The sequence below is a fragment of the Rhinatrema bivittatum genome, chromosome 12 (assembly GCF_901001135.1).
Source record: "Rhinatrema bivittatum chromosome 12, aRhiBiv1.1, whole genome shotgun sequence".
Classification (NCBI taxonomy): Eukaryota; Metazoa; Chordata; class Amphibia; order Gymnophiona; family Rhinatrematidae; genus Rhinatrema; species Rhinatrema bivittatum.
The window spans coordinates 15,049,899-15,064,896 of NC_042626.1; the positions used below are offsets into that span (position 1 = coordinate 15,049,899).

General features: G+C 49.0%; 1 protein-coding gene across 6 annotated transcripts in view; it reads left to right on the forward strand.

The window, feature by feature from the left end:
* The window catches only part of LOC115073798 (receptor-type tyrosine-protein phosphatase V-like), an 80,178-nt gene extending 66,630 nt beyond the window's left edge, over positions 1 to 13,548 (forward strand). For 3 of the 6 annotated variants that reach the window (XM_029572592.1, XM_029572591.1, XM_029572590.1), the window contains exons 31-40: positions 1,372 to 1,507; positions 1,738 to 1,817; positions 2,230 to 2,317; positions 2,502 to 2,598; positions 3,923 to 3,999; positions 7,594 to 7,731; positions 8,186 to 8,308; positions 9,116 to 9,273; positions 9,576 to 9,711; positions 12,492 to 13,547. In XM_029572592.1, coding sequence (XP_029428452.1) covers positions 1,372 to 1,507; positions 1,738 to 1,817; positions 2,230 to 2,317; positions 2,502 to 2,598; positions 3,923 to 3,999; positions 7,594 to 7,731; positions 8,186 to 8,308; positions 9,116 to 9,273; positions 9,576 to 9,711; positions 12,492 to 12,563 — 1,105 coding nt within the window. In that variant the 3' untranslated portion in view covers positions 12,564 to 13,547. Of the gene's footprint in view, positions 1 to 1,371; positions 1,508 to 1,737; positions 1,818 to 2,229; positions 2,318 to 2,501; positions 2,599 to 3,922; positions 4,000 to 7,593; positions 7,732 to 8,185; positions 8,309 to 9,115; positions 9,274 to 9,575; positions 9,712 to 12,491 lie in introns of all 6 variants that reach the window. The other 3 variants (XM_029572589.1, XM_029572593.1, XM_029572595.1) reach the window with 2 other exon arrangements.
* The last annotated feature ends 1,450 nt before the right edge of the window (positions 13,549 to 14,998 follow it).

Below are 14,998 nucleotides of genomic sequence, written 5' to 3' on the forward strand. Positions count from 1 at the left end.
ATTAGAAACATTTAGTGAATGACTTGGAATACAGCGGGTGCATCCTCCCGTCTGTTCCCTGCCCTGCACAGGTCAGGGTCTGGGTACCTGATCCTATTGCATTTCTCTTCCAGCCATTTCATTAAAGTAAAAGGTTCTTCCGGCACATATCCCTCCCCTCCCCCTCCTGTGCATCCCTCCCCTCCCCCTCCTGTGCATCCCTCCCCTCCCCCTCCTGTGTATCTCTCCCTGGTGTGCGAGCAGGGTGGCAGGGGAGCTCTCCCTTCCCAGACACGGAGAACACGGTGCTGCTGTTGCTGCTTCAGGGACAGGGTCACGCGGGTGCAAACACGGCTTTACAGGGACCCCCACGGCTCATGGCGCTCCAGGGCAATCGCCTCCGTCCCTCCAGCCGTGGGGGGTGCTGGTTCCCTCTCTTGCACAGGTGCTAAAGCTGTCCCTGTCCCACCTCTCTCATAGGTCTCTCTCTCTCCCTGCTGTCCAGGCCCCTCCCCTCTCCTTTGCGTGTTTCTGCCCGGTCTCTGCTTTTCTCTCCCCTCCCTCTCTTTTATTCTGGTGTGTCCTGCTGCTGTGGGTTTTAATAACGATGCGGTTGTCTGTGTTGGAGTTTATTGCAGTAACACCCTTTGAGTATAGTCTGTAAGCGTGGGATGTGAATACACAACTAAATGAAACACATTAGCGGTTGGGGTACAGTTGATGGGACATAGGGAGTAAGACTAGGAAATATTTCTCCACAGAGAGGGCGGTGGGAGCCTGGAACAGCCTCCCCGTGGAGGTGGTGGAGACGAGGACAGGACCTGAATTTCCAGAAAGCCTGGGACAGGCCCAGAGCATCCCTAGCGTCTTGGGCTCTTCTTGCCACTCCCTTCCTGTATCTCTCTCCCCTGAGTGCCTCGGGTCTCCCCTGAATGTTCCTCTCTGTCCCCTGCCCTGCCTCCCTGCAGGTCTCTCTCCTGAGTGCCTCTGCCCTCTGCTCTTCTCCTTCCCTTCCCCGTGTGGGTCTCCCCTGAATGTTCCTCTCTGCCCTTCTCTGTCCTCTGCCCTGCCTCCCTGCAGCTCTCTGCTCTTCTGTCTCCTCTCCCTTCCTATATGTCTTTCCCCAGGTGCCTCTCTGCTTTTTTCCCATTCTTGTATCATACTTGCCACAGAACAGCCGTTGCTAGCCTCGCTGCTGGTGCTGGGAGCCCAGTATGTAGGGAGGCTTAGGGCGAGTTACCGCGCGTAGTCTGGGAACGCAGACGTCCTCCCCTAGGCAGGGAGGGGAAGCCTGGCTGGGTTGGGACTCCAGAACCAAGAGGACTGGAGCGCGGATGCTGTGCCGGCACTTGGCGGTTTATGCTTTTCCATCCGGGTCCTGCTTCGTTCCAGCGCCGGAGTTGGTCGGAGCGGCACCTTCATCGGCCTGGACCGGTTGCTGCAGCAGGTGAAGCTGGAGAAGGTGGCCGACGTGTTCAATGCGGTCTACACGATGAGGGTGAATCGCTACCTGATGCTTCAGACCTTGGTGAGTCACGCTTCGTCGTTCCCCCCCCGGGTCACCAGCTCCTGGTATCAGCCTGGGCCCGGCGCGGTGAAGGCGCTGGGACTCTGCTGGTGTGAGTGGAAGGGATGACAGAGGCTCTGAGACTGGCTTTGCCTCTCTCTGTGCCGGTTTCTCCTTGGGAGATACGTAAAGCTGAGCCGGAGACCGGGGGAGGGCACTGAGGAGGAGGTCTTGTCTGCTTTTTCCTATAGGGACAGTACATCTTCCTGCACAACTGCATCCTGGAAAAGATCACGGAGGAACAGCACGCAAGCCCCCCTGGCAAAGAAACGTAAGAGCTCTTTTCAAGACCTGCTTCTGAAAAGCTTTCTAAAAAAAAAAAAAAAAAAAAAGCTAATGTGTGCTGTGGCCTGAAGCACGGTTGGATCAATATTTCGTGCGAATAGCAAAAATGGGATCCTAGCATGAAGCATGGCCGTCTCTGCTCCCCAAACAGGGCCTGGCTTTCAGGATTTCCACGTGGAGGATTCCTGAGAGAGATTGCTGGATATCTCATCCCATTGCCACGGTTTTGTCTGAGGCACTGGGGGACTGGAGTTTGCCTGGAGACCAGGCCAGAGCAGTCTGTGGGAGGAGCCTAACCGGTCTCCTTCTCCAGCTCTCCCCCATGAATATGCAGGAGGTATAATCTGCATACATCTCTTTTCATCCTTTCGTTAACCACTTCATTTCTCTTTTCTCAGATCCCGACCTGTCCTTCAGGCGTCCTATTCCCAGCATTGCCTGAAGAACCTTGCCAACGCCTGCACTGGTTTCCGGCGGGAGTACGAGGTGAGGGCGGGGGAAGGGGGCTCTGTCATTTGTGGCTCCCCCTCTCTCCCCCATCCAGTGCACGCCTGGCCCAGGCTGCGCACTTCTAATCGACCTTCTCCCGCACCCCCCCCCCCCCCGCCTCTGTTGCCTCTGTCTGCAGGCGGCACACGTAACGCTCTCCCCCTTTCTGTTGTTCTTCAAGGTCCTCCTGGAGGCTGCGAAGGATGAAGCTGGCGGTGGCACAGCAGTCCCCGGGTCTGGCAACCAACAAACAAATACCTACTCCAGCATCTTACCATGTAAGGGCCAGCTGGAGGAGCCTTTTGGAACATCTTCCTCGTGCGTTCCGTGCTCCTCCCTTGTGCTATGACTCTAGAACTCTGTAGGTTAACAGGACCCTGAGTAAGAGCTTCAGTGGAAATCAAATTTGGTTGCGACTGGTCTGGGAGCAGTTTTGGTTTGTTCGACCTGACCCTATGGAATTCAGTTCCTTTAAAGACCTGACTGGAGGGGTGTTCTCTCTCCTTCAGGAAGATCATTAAAACCTGGTGGTTTAGCCAATCATTTTAGGAACTAGCTGGGCAGAGCTGTGGGATAAGTGGGTCAATATTATCCCAATATTTGGGATAAGTGGGTCAATATTGAGCTGTGGTCTATTTTACTATGCTGTGCTTGTTTGTGCTGCTGTTGTGTGTGTGGTCATTAATAATAATAATGACGCATGTCGGAATGCTGTTTCCCTGTACGTACCACAGATCAGTCCAGACCATGGGTTGAGCCTCCTGTCCAGCAGATGGAGACAGACCAAAACTGTAAGGGTATCCTATAATAGGACAGAGCCTACCCTGCAACCCTTCAGTATTCGTCTGTCTCCAGCAGATGCCACAGCTCACCCTTCGGTTCCCTGTGTTCATTCCTTAGCCCTTACTTGTGGGCTCCTCTGCTCTGACCCAAAGGGTTTTCTGAGCATGTGCAGTCATTTCTGCGCAGCTGCTGCCACGCAAGGCTCCACAATTTTTTTTTTTTTCGTCCGCTTAGGCGGAAGGATGGTTTTTGCCTCTCTCTACTTAACCATTTGTCATCGTTTTGTTTTGGGTTTTTTTTTGTCTCTTCCCTATCGGACTTTATTCCTTTCTTTGCTAAAACGTTTTGTTTCGTTTCTTTATTTTTTGTCGAGTCTTCTCAAAAACTAAAAAAAGGAAAATTGTATGTTTTCTTCAAAATTGAGTTTGATTTGGCGTCAGACCTCTTCAAAATGGCAGGCCAAAAAAACAAAACGGGCTTCAAGGGATTTTCCCCATTGCTCTTTCAAAATGAGTGTCCGATCGGCATGACTGAGGCCTACCCCTCACGTGCCCGGTTGCATTTCCTGTGCTCACTGCTCGCATGTCCCCAAGGAGCTGCGCTTGAAGGCGTTTCTGAGCGCCCTGAAAAGGCGCAGTTCTCCTACGATCGGCACCGTGACTCAGAGAAGTCCTCCTCATAATTTCGCATATCAAAACTGTGCCTTCTCTGTGACATTCAGAACAGGGTACTTTGGCTGCCATTATGTGGTGAACCTTACGTCTTTCCTGCTTCCTGCTCTGTTTCTGGTCCTGTCCTCACTTTTTTCTCTGGTTGCAGATGACCGATGCAGAGTTAAGTTCTCACCGCTGGATCTGGAACAGTCATCGGAGCTCCCCAAAACCTGGTTCATCCCTGTGAGTAGGCTCTTGTCTAATGTCTCCATCTGATGATCTCTCTCTCTCTCTCAGGGTCTCTGCATGTGGGCTGCAGTGTGCCAGCTTTCCTCAAAGAGTGAGGACCCACAGAGTCTGGGACAGTTGAAATCAGCCTTTGAATCACAGCATGAACACTGCAAATAGTCTCTGATACTCTGAGGATATAATAAAACCTGACGGTTGTGCAAATTGCCGGTGGTTTCGCATTCCCTTTGTAACACTTTCACCATGTGATATCTGTGACTTTGTAGAGGAGATGAATGCTCCTGTATTATATCTGTCATACCTTATTAGGAACTTTGTAGAGATATTGAGTGTTCTGAAAATCTATCTCCCTTGAGATAGTAGGGATGTTGCAGAAGGGTTTAGTGCTCCTGTAATAACTCCCATGAGATAGTAGGGATGTTGCAGAAGGGTTTAGTGCTCCTGTAATAACTCCCATGAGACAGTAGGGATGTTGCAGAAGGGTTTAGTGCTCCTGTAATAACACCCATGAGATAGTAGGGATGTTGCAGAAGGGTTTAGTGCTCCTGTAATAACTCCCATGAGACAGTAGGGATGTTGCAGAAGGGTTGAATGCTCATAGAATATCTCCCATGAGACAGTAGGGATGCTGCAGAAGGGTTTAGTGCTCCTGTAATAACTCCCATGAGACAGTAGGGATGTTGCAGAAGGGTTGAATGCTCATAGAATATCTCCCATGAGATAGTAGGGATGCTGCAGAAGGGTTTAGTGCTCCTGTAATAACTCCCATGAGACAGTAGGGATGCTGCAGAAGGGTTTAGTGCTCCTGTAATAACTCCCATGAGACAGTAGGGATGTTGCAGAAGGTTTGAATGCTCATAGAATATCTCCCATGAGACAGTAGGAATGCTGCAGAAGGTTTGAATGCTCATAGAATATCTCCCATGAGACAGTAGGGATGTTACAGAAGGGTTTAGTGCTCCTGTAATAACTCCCATGAGATAGTAGGGATGTTGCAGAGGGTTTGAATGCTCATAGAATATCTCCCATGAGACAGTAGGGATGTTGCAGAACGGCTGAATGCTCATAGAATATCTCCCATGAGACAGTAGAGATGCTGCAGAAGGGTTTAGTGCTCCTGTAATAACTCCCATGAGACAGTAGGGATGCTGCAGAAGGGTTTAGTGCTCCTGTAATAACTCCCATGAGACAGTAGGGATGTTGCAGAAGGTTTGAATGCTCATAGAATATCTCCCATGAGACAGTAGGGATGTTGCAGAAGGTTTGAATGCTCATAGAATATCTCCCATGAGACAGTAGAGATGCTGCAGAAGGGTTTAGTGCTCCTGTAATAACTCCCATGAGATAGTAGGGATGTTGCAGAGGGTTTAGTGCTCCTGTAATTACTCCCATGAGACAGTAGGGATGTTGCAGAACGGCTGAATGCTCATAGAATATCTCCCATGAGACAGTAGAGATGCTGCAGAAGGGTTTAGTGCTCCTGTAATTACTCCCATGAGATAGTAGGGATGTTGCAGAACGGCTGAATGCTCATAGAATATCTCCCATGAGATAGCAGGGCCTTTGCCAGAGGGCTGAGTACTCGGGTAACATAACTTCCATGAGACAGTAGGGATGCTGCAGAAGGGTTTAGTGCTCCTGTAATAACTCCCATGAGATAGTAGAGATGCTGCAGAAGGGTTTAGTGCTCCTGTAATAACTCCCATGAGACAGTAGGAATGCTGCAGAAGGGTTTAGTGCTCCTGTAATAACTCCCATGAGATAGTAGGGATGCTGCAGAAGGGTTTAGTGCTCCTGTAATAACTCCCATGAGACAGTAGGGATGTTGCAGAAGGTTTGAATGCTCATAGAATATCTCCCATGAGACAGTAGGGATGTTGCAGAAGGTTTGAATGCTCATAGAATATCTCCCATGAGACAGTAGGGATGTTGCAGAACGGCTGAATGCTCATAGAATATCTCCCATGAGACAGTAGAGATGCTGCAGAAGGGTTTAGTGCTCCTGTAATAACTCCCATGAGATAGTAGGGATGTTGCAGAGGGTTTAGTGCTCCTGTAATTACTCCCATGAGACAGTAGGGATGTTGCAGAACGGCTGAATGCTCATAGAATATCTCCCATGAGACAGTAGAGATGCTGCAGAAGGGTTTAGTGCTCCTGTAATTACTCCCATGAGATAGTAGGGATGTTGCAGAAGGGTTGAATGCTCATAGAATACCTCCCATGAGATAGCAGGGCCTTTGCCAGAGGGCTGAGTACTCGGGTAACATAACTTCCATGAGACAGTAGGGATGCTGCAGAAGGGTTTAGTGCTCCTGTAATAACTCCCATGAGATAGTAGAGATGCTGCAGAAGGGTTTAGTGCTCCTGTAATAACTCCCATGAGACAGTAGGAATGCTGCAGAAGGGTTTAGTGCTCCTGTAATAACTCCCATGAGATAGTAGGGATGCTGCAGAAGGGTTTAGTGCTCCTGTAATAACTCCCATGAGACAGTAGGGATGTTGCAGAAGGTTTGAATGCTCATAGAATATCTCCCATGAGACAGTAGGGATGTTGCAGAAGGTTTGAATGCTCATAGAATATCTCCCATGAGACAGTAGGGATGTTGCAGAACGGCTGAATGCTCATAGAATATCTCCCATGAGACAGTAGAGATGCTGCAGAAGGGTTTAGTGCTCCTGTAATAACTCCCATGAGATAGTAGGGATGTTGCAGAGGGTTTAGTGCTCCTGTAATTACTCCCATGAGACAGTAGGGATGTTGCAGAACGGCTGAATGCTCATAGAATATCTCCCATGAGACAGTAGAGATGCTGCAGAAGGGTTTAGTGCTCCTGTAATTACTCCCATGAGATAGTAGGGATGTTGCAGAACGGCTGAATGCTCATAGAATATCTCCCATGAGACAGTAGAGATGCTGCAGAAGGGTTTAGTGCTCCTGTAATTACTCCCATGAGATAGTAGGGATGTTGCAGAAGGGTTGAATGCTCATAGAATACCTCCCATGAGATAGCAGGGCCTTTGCCAGAGGGCTGAGTACTCGGGTAACATAACTTCCATGAGACAGTAGGGATGCTGCAGAAGGGTTTAGTGCTCCTGTAATAACTCCCATGAGATAGTAGAGATGCTGCAGAAGGGTTTAGTGCTCCTGTAATAACTCCCATGAGACAGTAGGAATGCTGCAGAAGGGTTTAGTGCTCCTGTAATAACTCCCATGAGATAGTAGGGATGTTGCAGAAGGGTTTAGTGCTCCTGTAATAACTCCCATGAGATAGTAGGGATGTTGCAGAAGGGTTGAATGCTCATAGAATACCTCCCATGAGATAGCAGGGCCTTTGCCAGAGGGCTGAGTACTCGGGTAACATAACTTCCATGAGACAGTAGGGATGCTGCAGAAGGGTTTAGTGCTCCTGTAATAACTCCCATGAGTTAGCGGGGACTCTGTATATGGCTCCTTTTAGACCTCCCCCACCACCATCACTGGATGCTGTCTCTTGTGGCCTGGGCACAGATTGTAGGGCTGCTTGGAACAGTGGAGGTTTCCCTGTTTCTGGGAGTGTAATGCTGACCGGCTGCTGCTTCTTGTAGGGATGCAGTTCTGCAAAGGATTACCTCGCCGTTCACGGGCCGGAGCAGACCAGCATGGAACAGTTCTGGAAGCTGATCTGGGAGTACAGTGTCCACACCATCGTGACCCTGGTGCCCCACGTCCATGAGAAAGGCCAGGTAAGTCTCTGTGAGCAAGTAACACTGATAATTCAGGAACTCTGTGCTGTTTATATTTCTTGGGATCTGGTCTCATGGGCAGAGCCTAGAACTGTACAGTCAGGTAAAGTTCATTGAGTTCCAGTCCCCACCCTGCCACTCACTTTCTACATAGCATCTGGGCGAGTCACTTTGTGGGTAGTCTTTAAATTGGTCGTGCTGCTTGCAGGCCCGTGGCTGAATCCACGGGCCTGCAAGCGAAGTTTGAAAGTGAAAATATGGGGCCGACTGGCTCCTTGGGTACTCCTGTACCTGCAGAGGTGGAAAGTGCAGGAGGAAAAGGTCTGGGAGCCACCGTTTCACGCCTGTTTCCTGGCTGTTGCTTGGTGGACTGAAGTGGTTGAATCTTATGCACTCACAGCAGGGGAGAGACTGAATTTAACCCCGTGCCCTGCCTCTCCCCATCCCCTTCCAGCTCCTGCATGAGGAGTGCTGGCCCTCGGACAGCAGCCCCGTGTGTACCGGCGGCCTGACCATCCACCTGGCAGCAATGAAAGACGTGCAGGGATGCAGATGCTCTCAGCTCAAGATGAAGCACGTAAGTACCCTGGGGAGTGGTCATATCGCCCGCAGAGAAATGGCATTGGGGGCTCACACAGCAATGTGCCTGCTGATAAGTCACGACAAGAACACCCTGAGCTCAATATTCAAATAGCACTCAGCACCTCAATTTAGGAGCCCAAGTTAGGCCGACCTAAGATGCCTTAATTTTGGACTGAATATAAATGCCCACATTTTAACTGTAGAGGGGCCGTTATTGCCCTCCCTAAGTTAAGGCCTCTAAGTTATGTTTTAATAGTAGTCAAAGGGTGCCTGACGCCTTTGAGTCAAGTTCTAGAGAAGTTATCCAGCCAGGCGTTAATCGAGTCCAAGGGGGACCCTGGCAGGGCTTTTTGGGATGCACATATAGACGCAAACTTGTGCATGTGTGACCTGGAAAGTAGTCTTTATTAGATCTACATGAATTTTTTTGGGGCCTGGGAGCCTTCTTACACTCCTGTATTTCAGCTTCACTTTATTTTGTGTAACTGTTTAGCTTGGTCAGTGTGTCCACTTATTGACCATTAGTGGGCCAGTGGCGGAGCTAAGCACACAGCTTGCCCTCGGGCTGGAGTATTTTGCGTTGCCACCTTTTTAGAACTCGAACACCCAGTGGGTTCCAACCCCTGCTGCCTCCACTTCGGGTTTCATCCTGCCTTCAGGTGTTCGTCCGTCCGTTCCTCACCAGATAGGAGGCGCAGAGGCTGCTTGCTGAGAGAGGAGGCGCCCTGACGGCGGGGTACAGGGAAGCCTCTTTGGATAGCTGCGCTCTCTGCCTGCTAACAGTCTGCCCTCTCCCCCGCAGGAGAAGAAGGGGAAAGAGAGACAGCTCCTCCGTTTCTGCTTCCCTCTCTGGAGCGATGAGGAGTCACCGGAGGCTGAGCCAGTCGCCCTGTTTCTTTCTGCACTGAGACGCGGCATCCCGAGCAGGAGGAGGCGGGGACCTCTCATGATGCATTGCAGGTAAGGGGCTGTGTCCTCGTTCCTCTGTGTCAGCTCCCCCTCTGCCTCTGTTGTGAGGGTGGCAGCCTCATCTCAGGATAGTCCCCTTTACTCATTACTGTGTGTTTGAGGCTTGCTGTCTATTGTACCTGTTTGGTGGATAAACAGAGGTCTTTGGTTTTTCAATGCTGTCAGTCTTGTACCTTTTAATTTTTTTTGTTTTTTACCAGAGCTAAACTGTTCTTATCCTTGAGGGGTTCAGTCCCATTAACTTTTGGATCTGGACTCTTCCTCATTTGCTTGTGCTTTGGTTCTTTCTTCAGCACTGGCGTGGGCCAGATGGGGTCCCTCATAGCCCTGGACTGCTTGCTGCAGCAGATCAGGTCCGAGAAGAGCGTGGACGTCTATGGAGTCACCCTGAAGATCATGAAAAGCTGCCCCCTCATGACTCCAACACTGGTAGGTTGGGATGCGAGGGGTTGCGTGCAGGGAGGATACAGTTATAGGCTGTAGCTGGTCCCCTTATACAGTCAGAACCACTTCAGCATGGTAAACATGATTGTGAAAGTGGCCAGCCACAGGGAGTTTCATATTCCCATGAGGCTTCAAGTGGCAATACTAGCTAAATTCTTAGTACTTGAGAAATATGACTTATATAATTTCTTTTATTGGCATGATGTACTTAACAATTTTTATATTGTTGTACTTTTATGTAATGAAGGTAACTCATGTTTTATTCCAAGTACATCCCTTGGAGATAGAAATCTCCCTTCCTAGTTCTACTCTTCAGATGTCCATGCTGTATTGATGCTTTATGTGTATTAGTGTGACACCTGCATGGGGCTCTGGTGAACATCTGCTCTTCAGCTGTCTGTTCTGTATTTGTGCTTTACATGTATCAGTGTGATGCCTGCATGGGGTTCTGGTGAAGATCTGTTCTTCAGCTGCCATACTGTATTCCTGCTTTAGGTGTATCCATGTGATGCCTGCATGGGGCGCTAGTGAACATCTTGCTCTTCAGCTGTCCGTGTTGTATTGATGCTTTACGTGTATCAGTGTGACCCCTGCATGGGGCTCTGGTGAAGATCTGCTCTTCAGCTATGCGTGCCATATTCCTGCTTTAGGTATATCTCTATGATACCTGCATGGGGTTCTGATGAAGATCCGCTCTTCAGCTGTATTCGTTCTTTAAATGTAACTCAGCAATGTCTGTATGGGACTCTGATGACGAGAAGTATTGCAGTTTATCCAGGTTTATAATAATGGGATGCTATCTCAGGAGTTTGAGGTCTTTTTTAGGCTAAGAAGTTACGAGGGCACATTGTATGAAATACCTGGTTAAACACATGGAGGGCATTTCTGAGACTGGTCTAGCTGACTAGATTAAAGGGCTTAACAATTGGTTCATGTGGAAGGGATAAATATGCCCGCATGCTTTCACTATGCAGCTATATTTTAGTCATTTAATAAGTGGTTGTTTCAGGAAATGGGATCAGTTTGGGGGTAGGAAACTATGTACATATACCAAATTTTCAAATATCTGCACCACTGTTACTCCCCTCCTGCTCATTACTCCATTTCTCTCCTGCTCCTCCTCCTATCCACCATTCTCAGTCTCCTCCTGCACAGTGTTCTATCTCCCACCAACTTGCCCCCGTTCTCATCCAGAGCTGGTGCAAAAGCATTTGGTACACTAGGCGAATCTTTGGTCACATACCCCCCCTCCAAACTTACCTGTTGGTGGCAGCTCCAGCACAGAATTTCCTCCCACCAACAGCAGTGGCTCCAGCCCAGCTTTCTTTTGTGGTATTGGCTCTAATCCAGTACCTCTCGCACTAGTTGGATTTTGCTGCCCCCAAAATTCTGCCACTGTAGGCAACCATATAGTTTACCTAATGGAAGCACTGGCCCTGCTTTCATCACCTTCCTGCTGCTCCTTTGATGCTCCCTGCTCCTACTCCAGTCCAGCACTCTGTCTCCCTCACACCCACAGCTCTCCCTCTCCTTCCTGCTCCTGCTTGGCATTGTCCACACAGGTCTCATGCTCTGCTGTACCCAGGAGATGAAGGATGATGATGCAGCGACAGCATGAGATAGGGAAGGAGGGGGACCCAGTTGGCTTCCTTTGACACATGCTGTATTAAATAGAAGAATGTTTTTGGCCAGTGCTTGCAATACTTCTAATGCTAGCACAGGTGACAGAAAAAAAATGTATGCTACTGAGAATGGAGCTAGGTTGTATTATTTAAAGGGAAAGGATCCCCTGCAATTATAGCATACCACAGCCCCAAACTTCTCCTGATAGGTCTAACTCTGATGTTGTACAAAGTAGGCAGTCAGAATAGCAAATACTGTTCTCAGAAAAGCTTATTCTAGCCTGGTTATGTTAGCTTATTTTGGTGAAAGTGGAGGGGACGTACAGCTGTATTTGCATTAATCACAAATGTGTAAGAAGGCTGCAGTACCACTTTTCACCAGCAGGTGGTGCTGCTTCTTAATTCTCTAGCAAGAAAGCTCCCTCTTGGCTTTGGGACATTTCAAGTGGATGAGCAGTGAGGCTACACCAGAGAACGACTTTCTATTAGCCCAACCAGCAGAGCTGCTCCTTTACAATAGTGGCCATGGTTTGAGAGGCTAGTTCAGACATCTCATGGCCTTAGCCCCAAAACGTGCATATTTAGAAAGTTTGGTGTGGTGGTTTGTCCTGAGCTTTGCAGATCCTTCCCTCATCTCCCCGTTTTCTTGTGTTCTTCATTCAGGTTCGGATTATATAAAAATTTTATTCAGGGTCACACAGGGAGTCTGAGGCAGGCTTGTGAGTCAGAACCTCAGCTTTGAGCTACCAGGGCACACATGTCCTTCCTTTCTATAAATATAAGCAATCTGATTAAACACACAGTATTTATTCAGAAGTATTTCGGAGTCCCTCGCTTTCAGATCTTGTTTATCCAGGGCTTTCTTCAGGGTGTGCAGTGTGTTGGTGCATGTAATTCAGGGCATCTCAGCTCTGTCCTTGTGATCTCGAAGCCATTCACGTTTTCAGGATACCCCTCCGTGACTATGCGTGGCATACATGTGCATACACGAGAGCAGATTTAGCGTGTGCATGCTCATGGTGGATGATCTGAAAGCCCAACTGGCTGTGGAATCAGTAGGATGGGTTTGGCCTCTCTCTTTCCTCCATGCCGGGATCCACATGCCATGTACGATTGTTATGTCCATCTCCTTTTCATTTTCAGGAGCAGTATGTAAACCTCTATACGTGCATCAGGGACGTCTTAGCCCAGAAAGAGAGTGGGATAAGAAGCTAATCCCTGGGGAGCTGCAGTGTTTCCGCTCATCACCTCGCCTCGGGGGGAAAGCCTGGGACGGACCCAGCAGTCTGTGCTCCTTGCCTGGGATACGTATAGTGAGAAGAGCCACGCTGGAGGGAGATTTTGAAAGGAAGCCTCAGAAGAAAAGAGCAAACCCTCCTTCTCCTCTTGTGTTTTACTTCTGACTGAAGGCTGCCCACCTGCTGGAAGTAGCCCGATGTAAGGCTGAAGATGCCAAGGTTGCTGTCCTCTGCTATAGACTAGGTGGCTTGAACTATTGGGAGAGGGCAGCAGGTGTATGAGGGAACATCTGTGAAAAGCAAGATGTGTGCGTCGGGTGGGCAAGCTACTGCATGAAAACCAGATCTTTCAGGTTACCTGTGTGTGCCCCTCTGTTTACTGGGTAAAATCGCCGCCTTTTGCCTGGTTACTGCACAGAGAAAGCAGGAGCTGGGACTCACGATGTGCTCCTTCTGCAGCGCAGGCCAGCAGACGGCAGGCTGACCTCAGCGGACCCTGGCTGTAAATACCATATTGGTAAATTCAATATGTGGTTTTAAGCTTGTAGCCGTGACTTGCTTTATTATGTTTTAATGTTTGAACTGTATTGCTGCCTTGAGCACTGAATTGGAAAAAGCGGGTTGCAAATGCCAGAATGAAAAGAAACGAAATTACATTCTCTCTTGGTTTTTATAAAAGTACAGTGTTAAAGGAGACAAGATAGATCCAATGGATAAAGCAAGTGAGGAACTGAAGGAAAAAAATCCAAAAAACAAGTTGGAATAAGTGGGATGCAAGCCGAGACCTAAATAGGGATCAGGGAGGGAGAGTCCTGCGGTTCAGGAGCGAGAGGGGTACAGGCCCACAGGGACAGGAATCTGCCTGCCTGATCTTTTTTATTTGAATCATTCTGTATGTAAATTTGCCATGTCGACAAAGTGATCTGAATCTGAGAGTGATGAAAGAGAGACAGGGAGGGAAGCAGATCGCAAGATCAGTAGCTTGATTAGTGACCAGCGCCCAACTGGGATGGAGGGGAGGCAAACCAGGCAAAGGTGAGACATGGCAACAGAGTCTGGGTCCTAAGCAAACACATGTTGAGCATTGTGTGCTGTTTTCTCTCTGTATTAACGGAGGGTGTGTCAGCGGGACTCTCGGAGCAGCTGTGCCTGAGCACACAAAGGTCTCAGTGTTAGCCACTATGGCAGTTAACAGCAGAGACAAACGTTTCAGCCTCGGAGCGGGCAGGTTTGGAGCATGACTCACACAGAAACACAAGACATAGGGTCCCAACTCCAGGCAGTAAGGCAGCAGCAGCAGCTCCTGGCGGTATAACTTGAATGAGACAATCGGGTCCCTGCCTCACCCAGGGTCATCTCAAAGAGGCTGATACAGGGCTGACTTTGACTGCTTATGTCCCGTGGCTTGCATGGAGTTGTAATTCTGATTTCCTTAAGAAATTAAGACTGCGTCTCTATGCATGTGATAGGGCAAAACCAGGGCTGGCTCAGTCTCTTCAGCTTGACATGGGTGAAATGGTGACCCTCTAGATACCATGACCTCTTTGGCCAAGAGATTGGCAAATTCTTCCAGTGCTCTTTCACAGAATGACCAACGCAGTGCTTCCCAAATCTGTCACCGTCAGACAAGAGTTTTGGAATATCCGCATGGATAGGCATAAGCTTGAGCTAAATGTGGATACAGTGGGTCTTCATGAATGCCAAGATGCCCATGTATATTCCTTCTGGATATCCTGACTGACTGGAGTCACTAGGACAGGTTTGGGAAGCCCTGGACTTTTCTGAGCTGACTTCAAACCCTTAATTTGGCTTCCATAGCCAACAAATTACCTACTTATTAATGGCCCTCAGAGAGTGGTTGTCCTTCTGCCAAAAGACACGTTCAGGTACGAGCACATTCTGAGCTTCATCCTCCATTGTCAGCATGCAGGAACCGATGATGTTCACCCAAAACTATCATTCCAAGAGGGAAAACGGAACAGATTTGAGCTGGCAGTCACCGATCTGGCCACACACAGAGCGGGGTGGGTCTTTCGGATGTTTGCTCTGGGTGCAAAAACTGATCCAGATTATCCAGAAACCAGAGGAAGCATCTGATAAATCTGCCTCAGGGTTTGAGGGGGAAGGGAGGGAGGGTGGAAGGAAGAGGATTTCATCACCAGAACAAGGACTGGAGCAACACATTTCAAAACGTGGAGGCATTCACCACTAGCAAGGAAGGAATTTTCTGGGATGAAGGAACAACCCTGCCCCTCGGCTTTAACCCTTTGGATACAGAGCCTGTTTAAAAAGTTAGGGACGTGATCCATTACTTCTCCGCAGGGTTACCCGTCAAATTCAAGATGCTCCAAAATCTGCCAAGAGTTGTAGGGCCGGCATGCACCAGCCGCGTCCTCTCCTGGTCATTTCCTC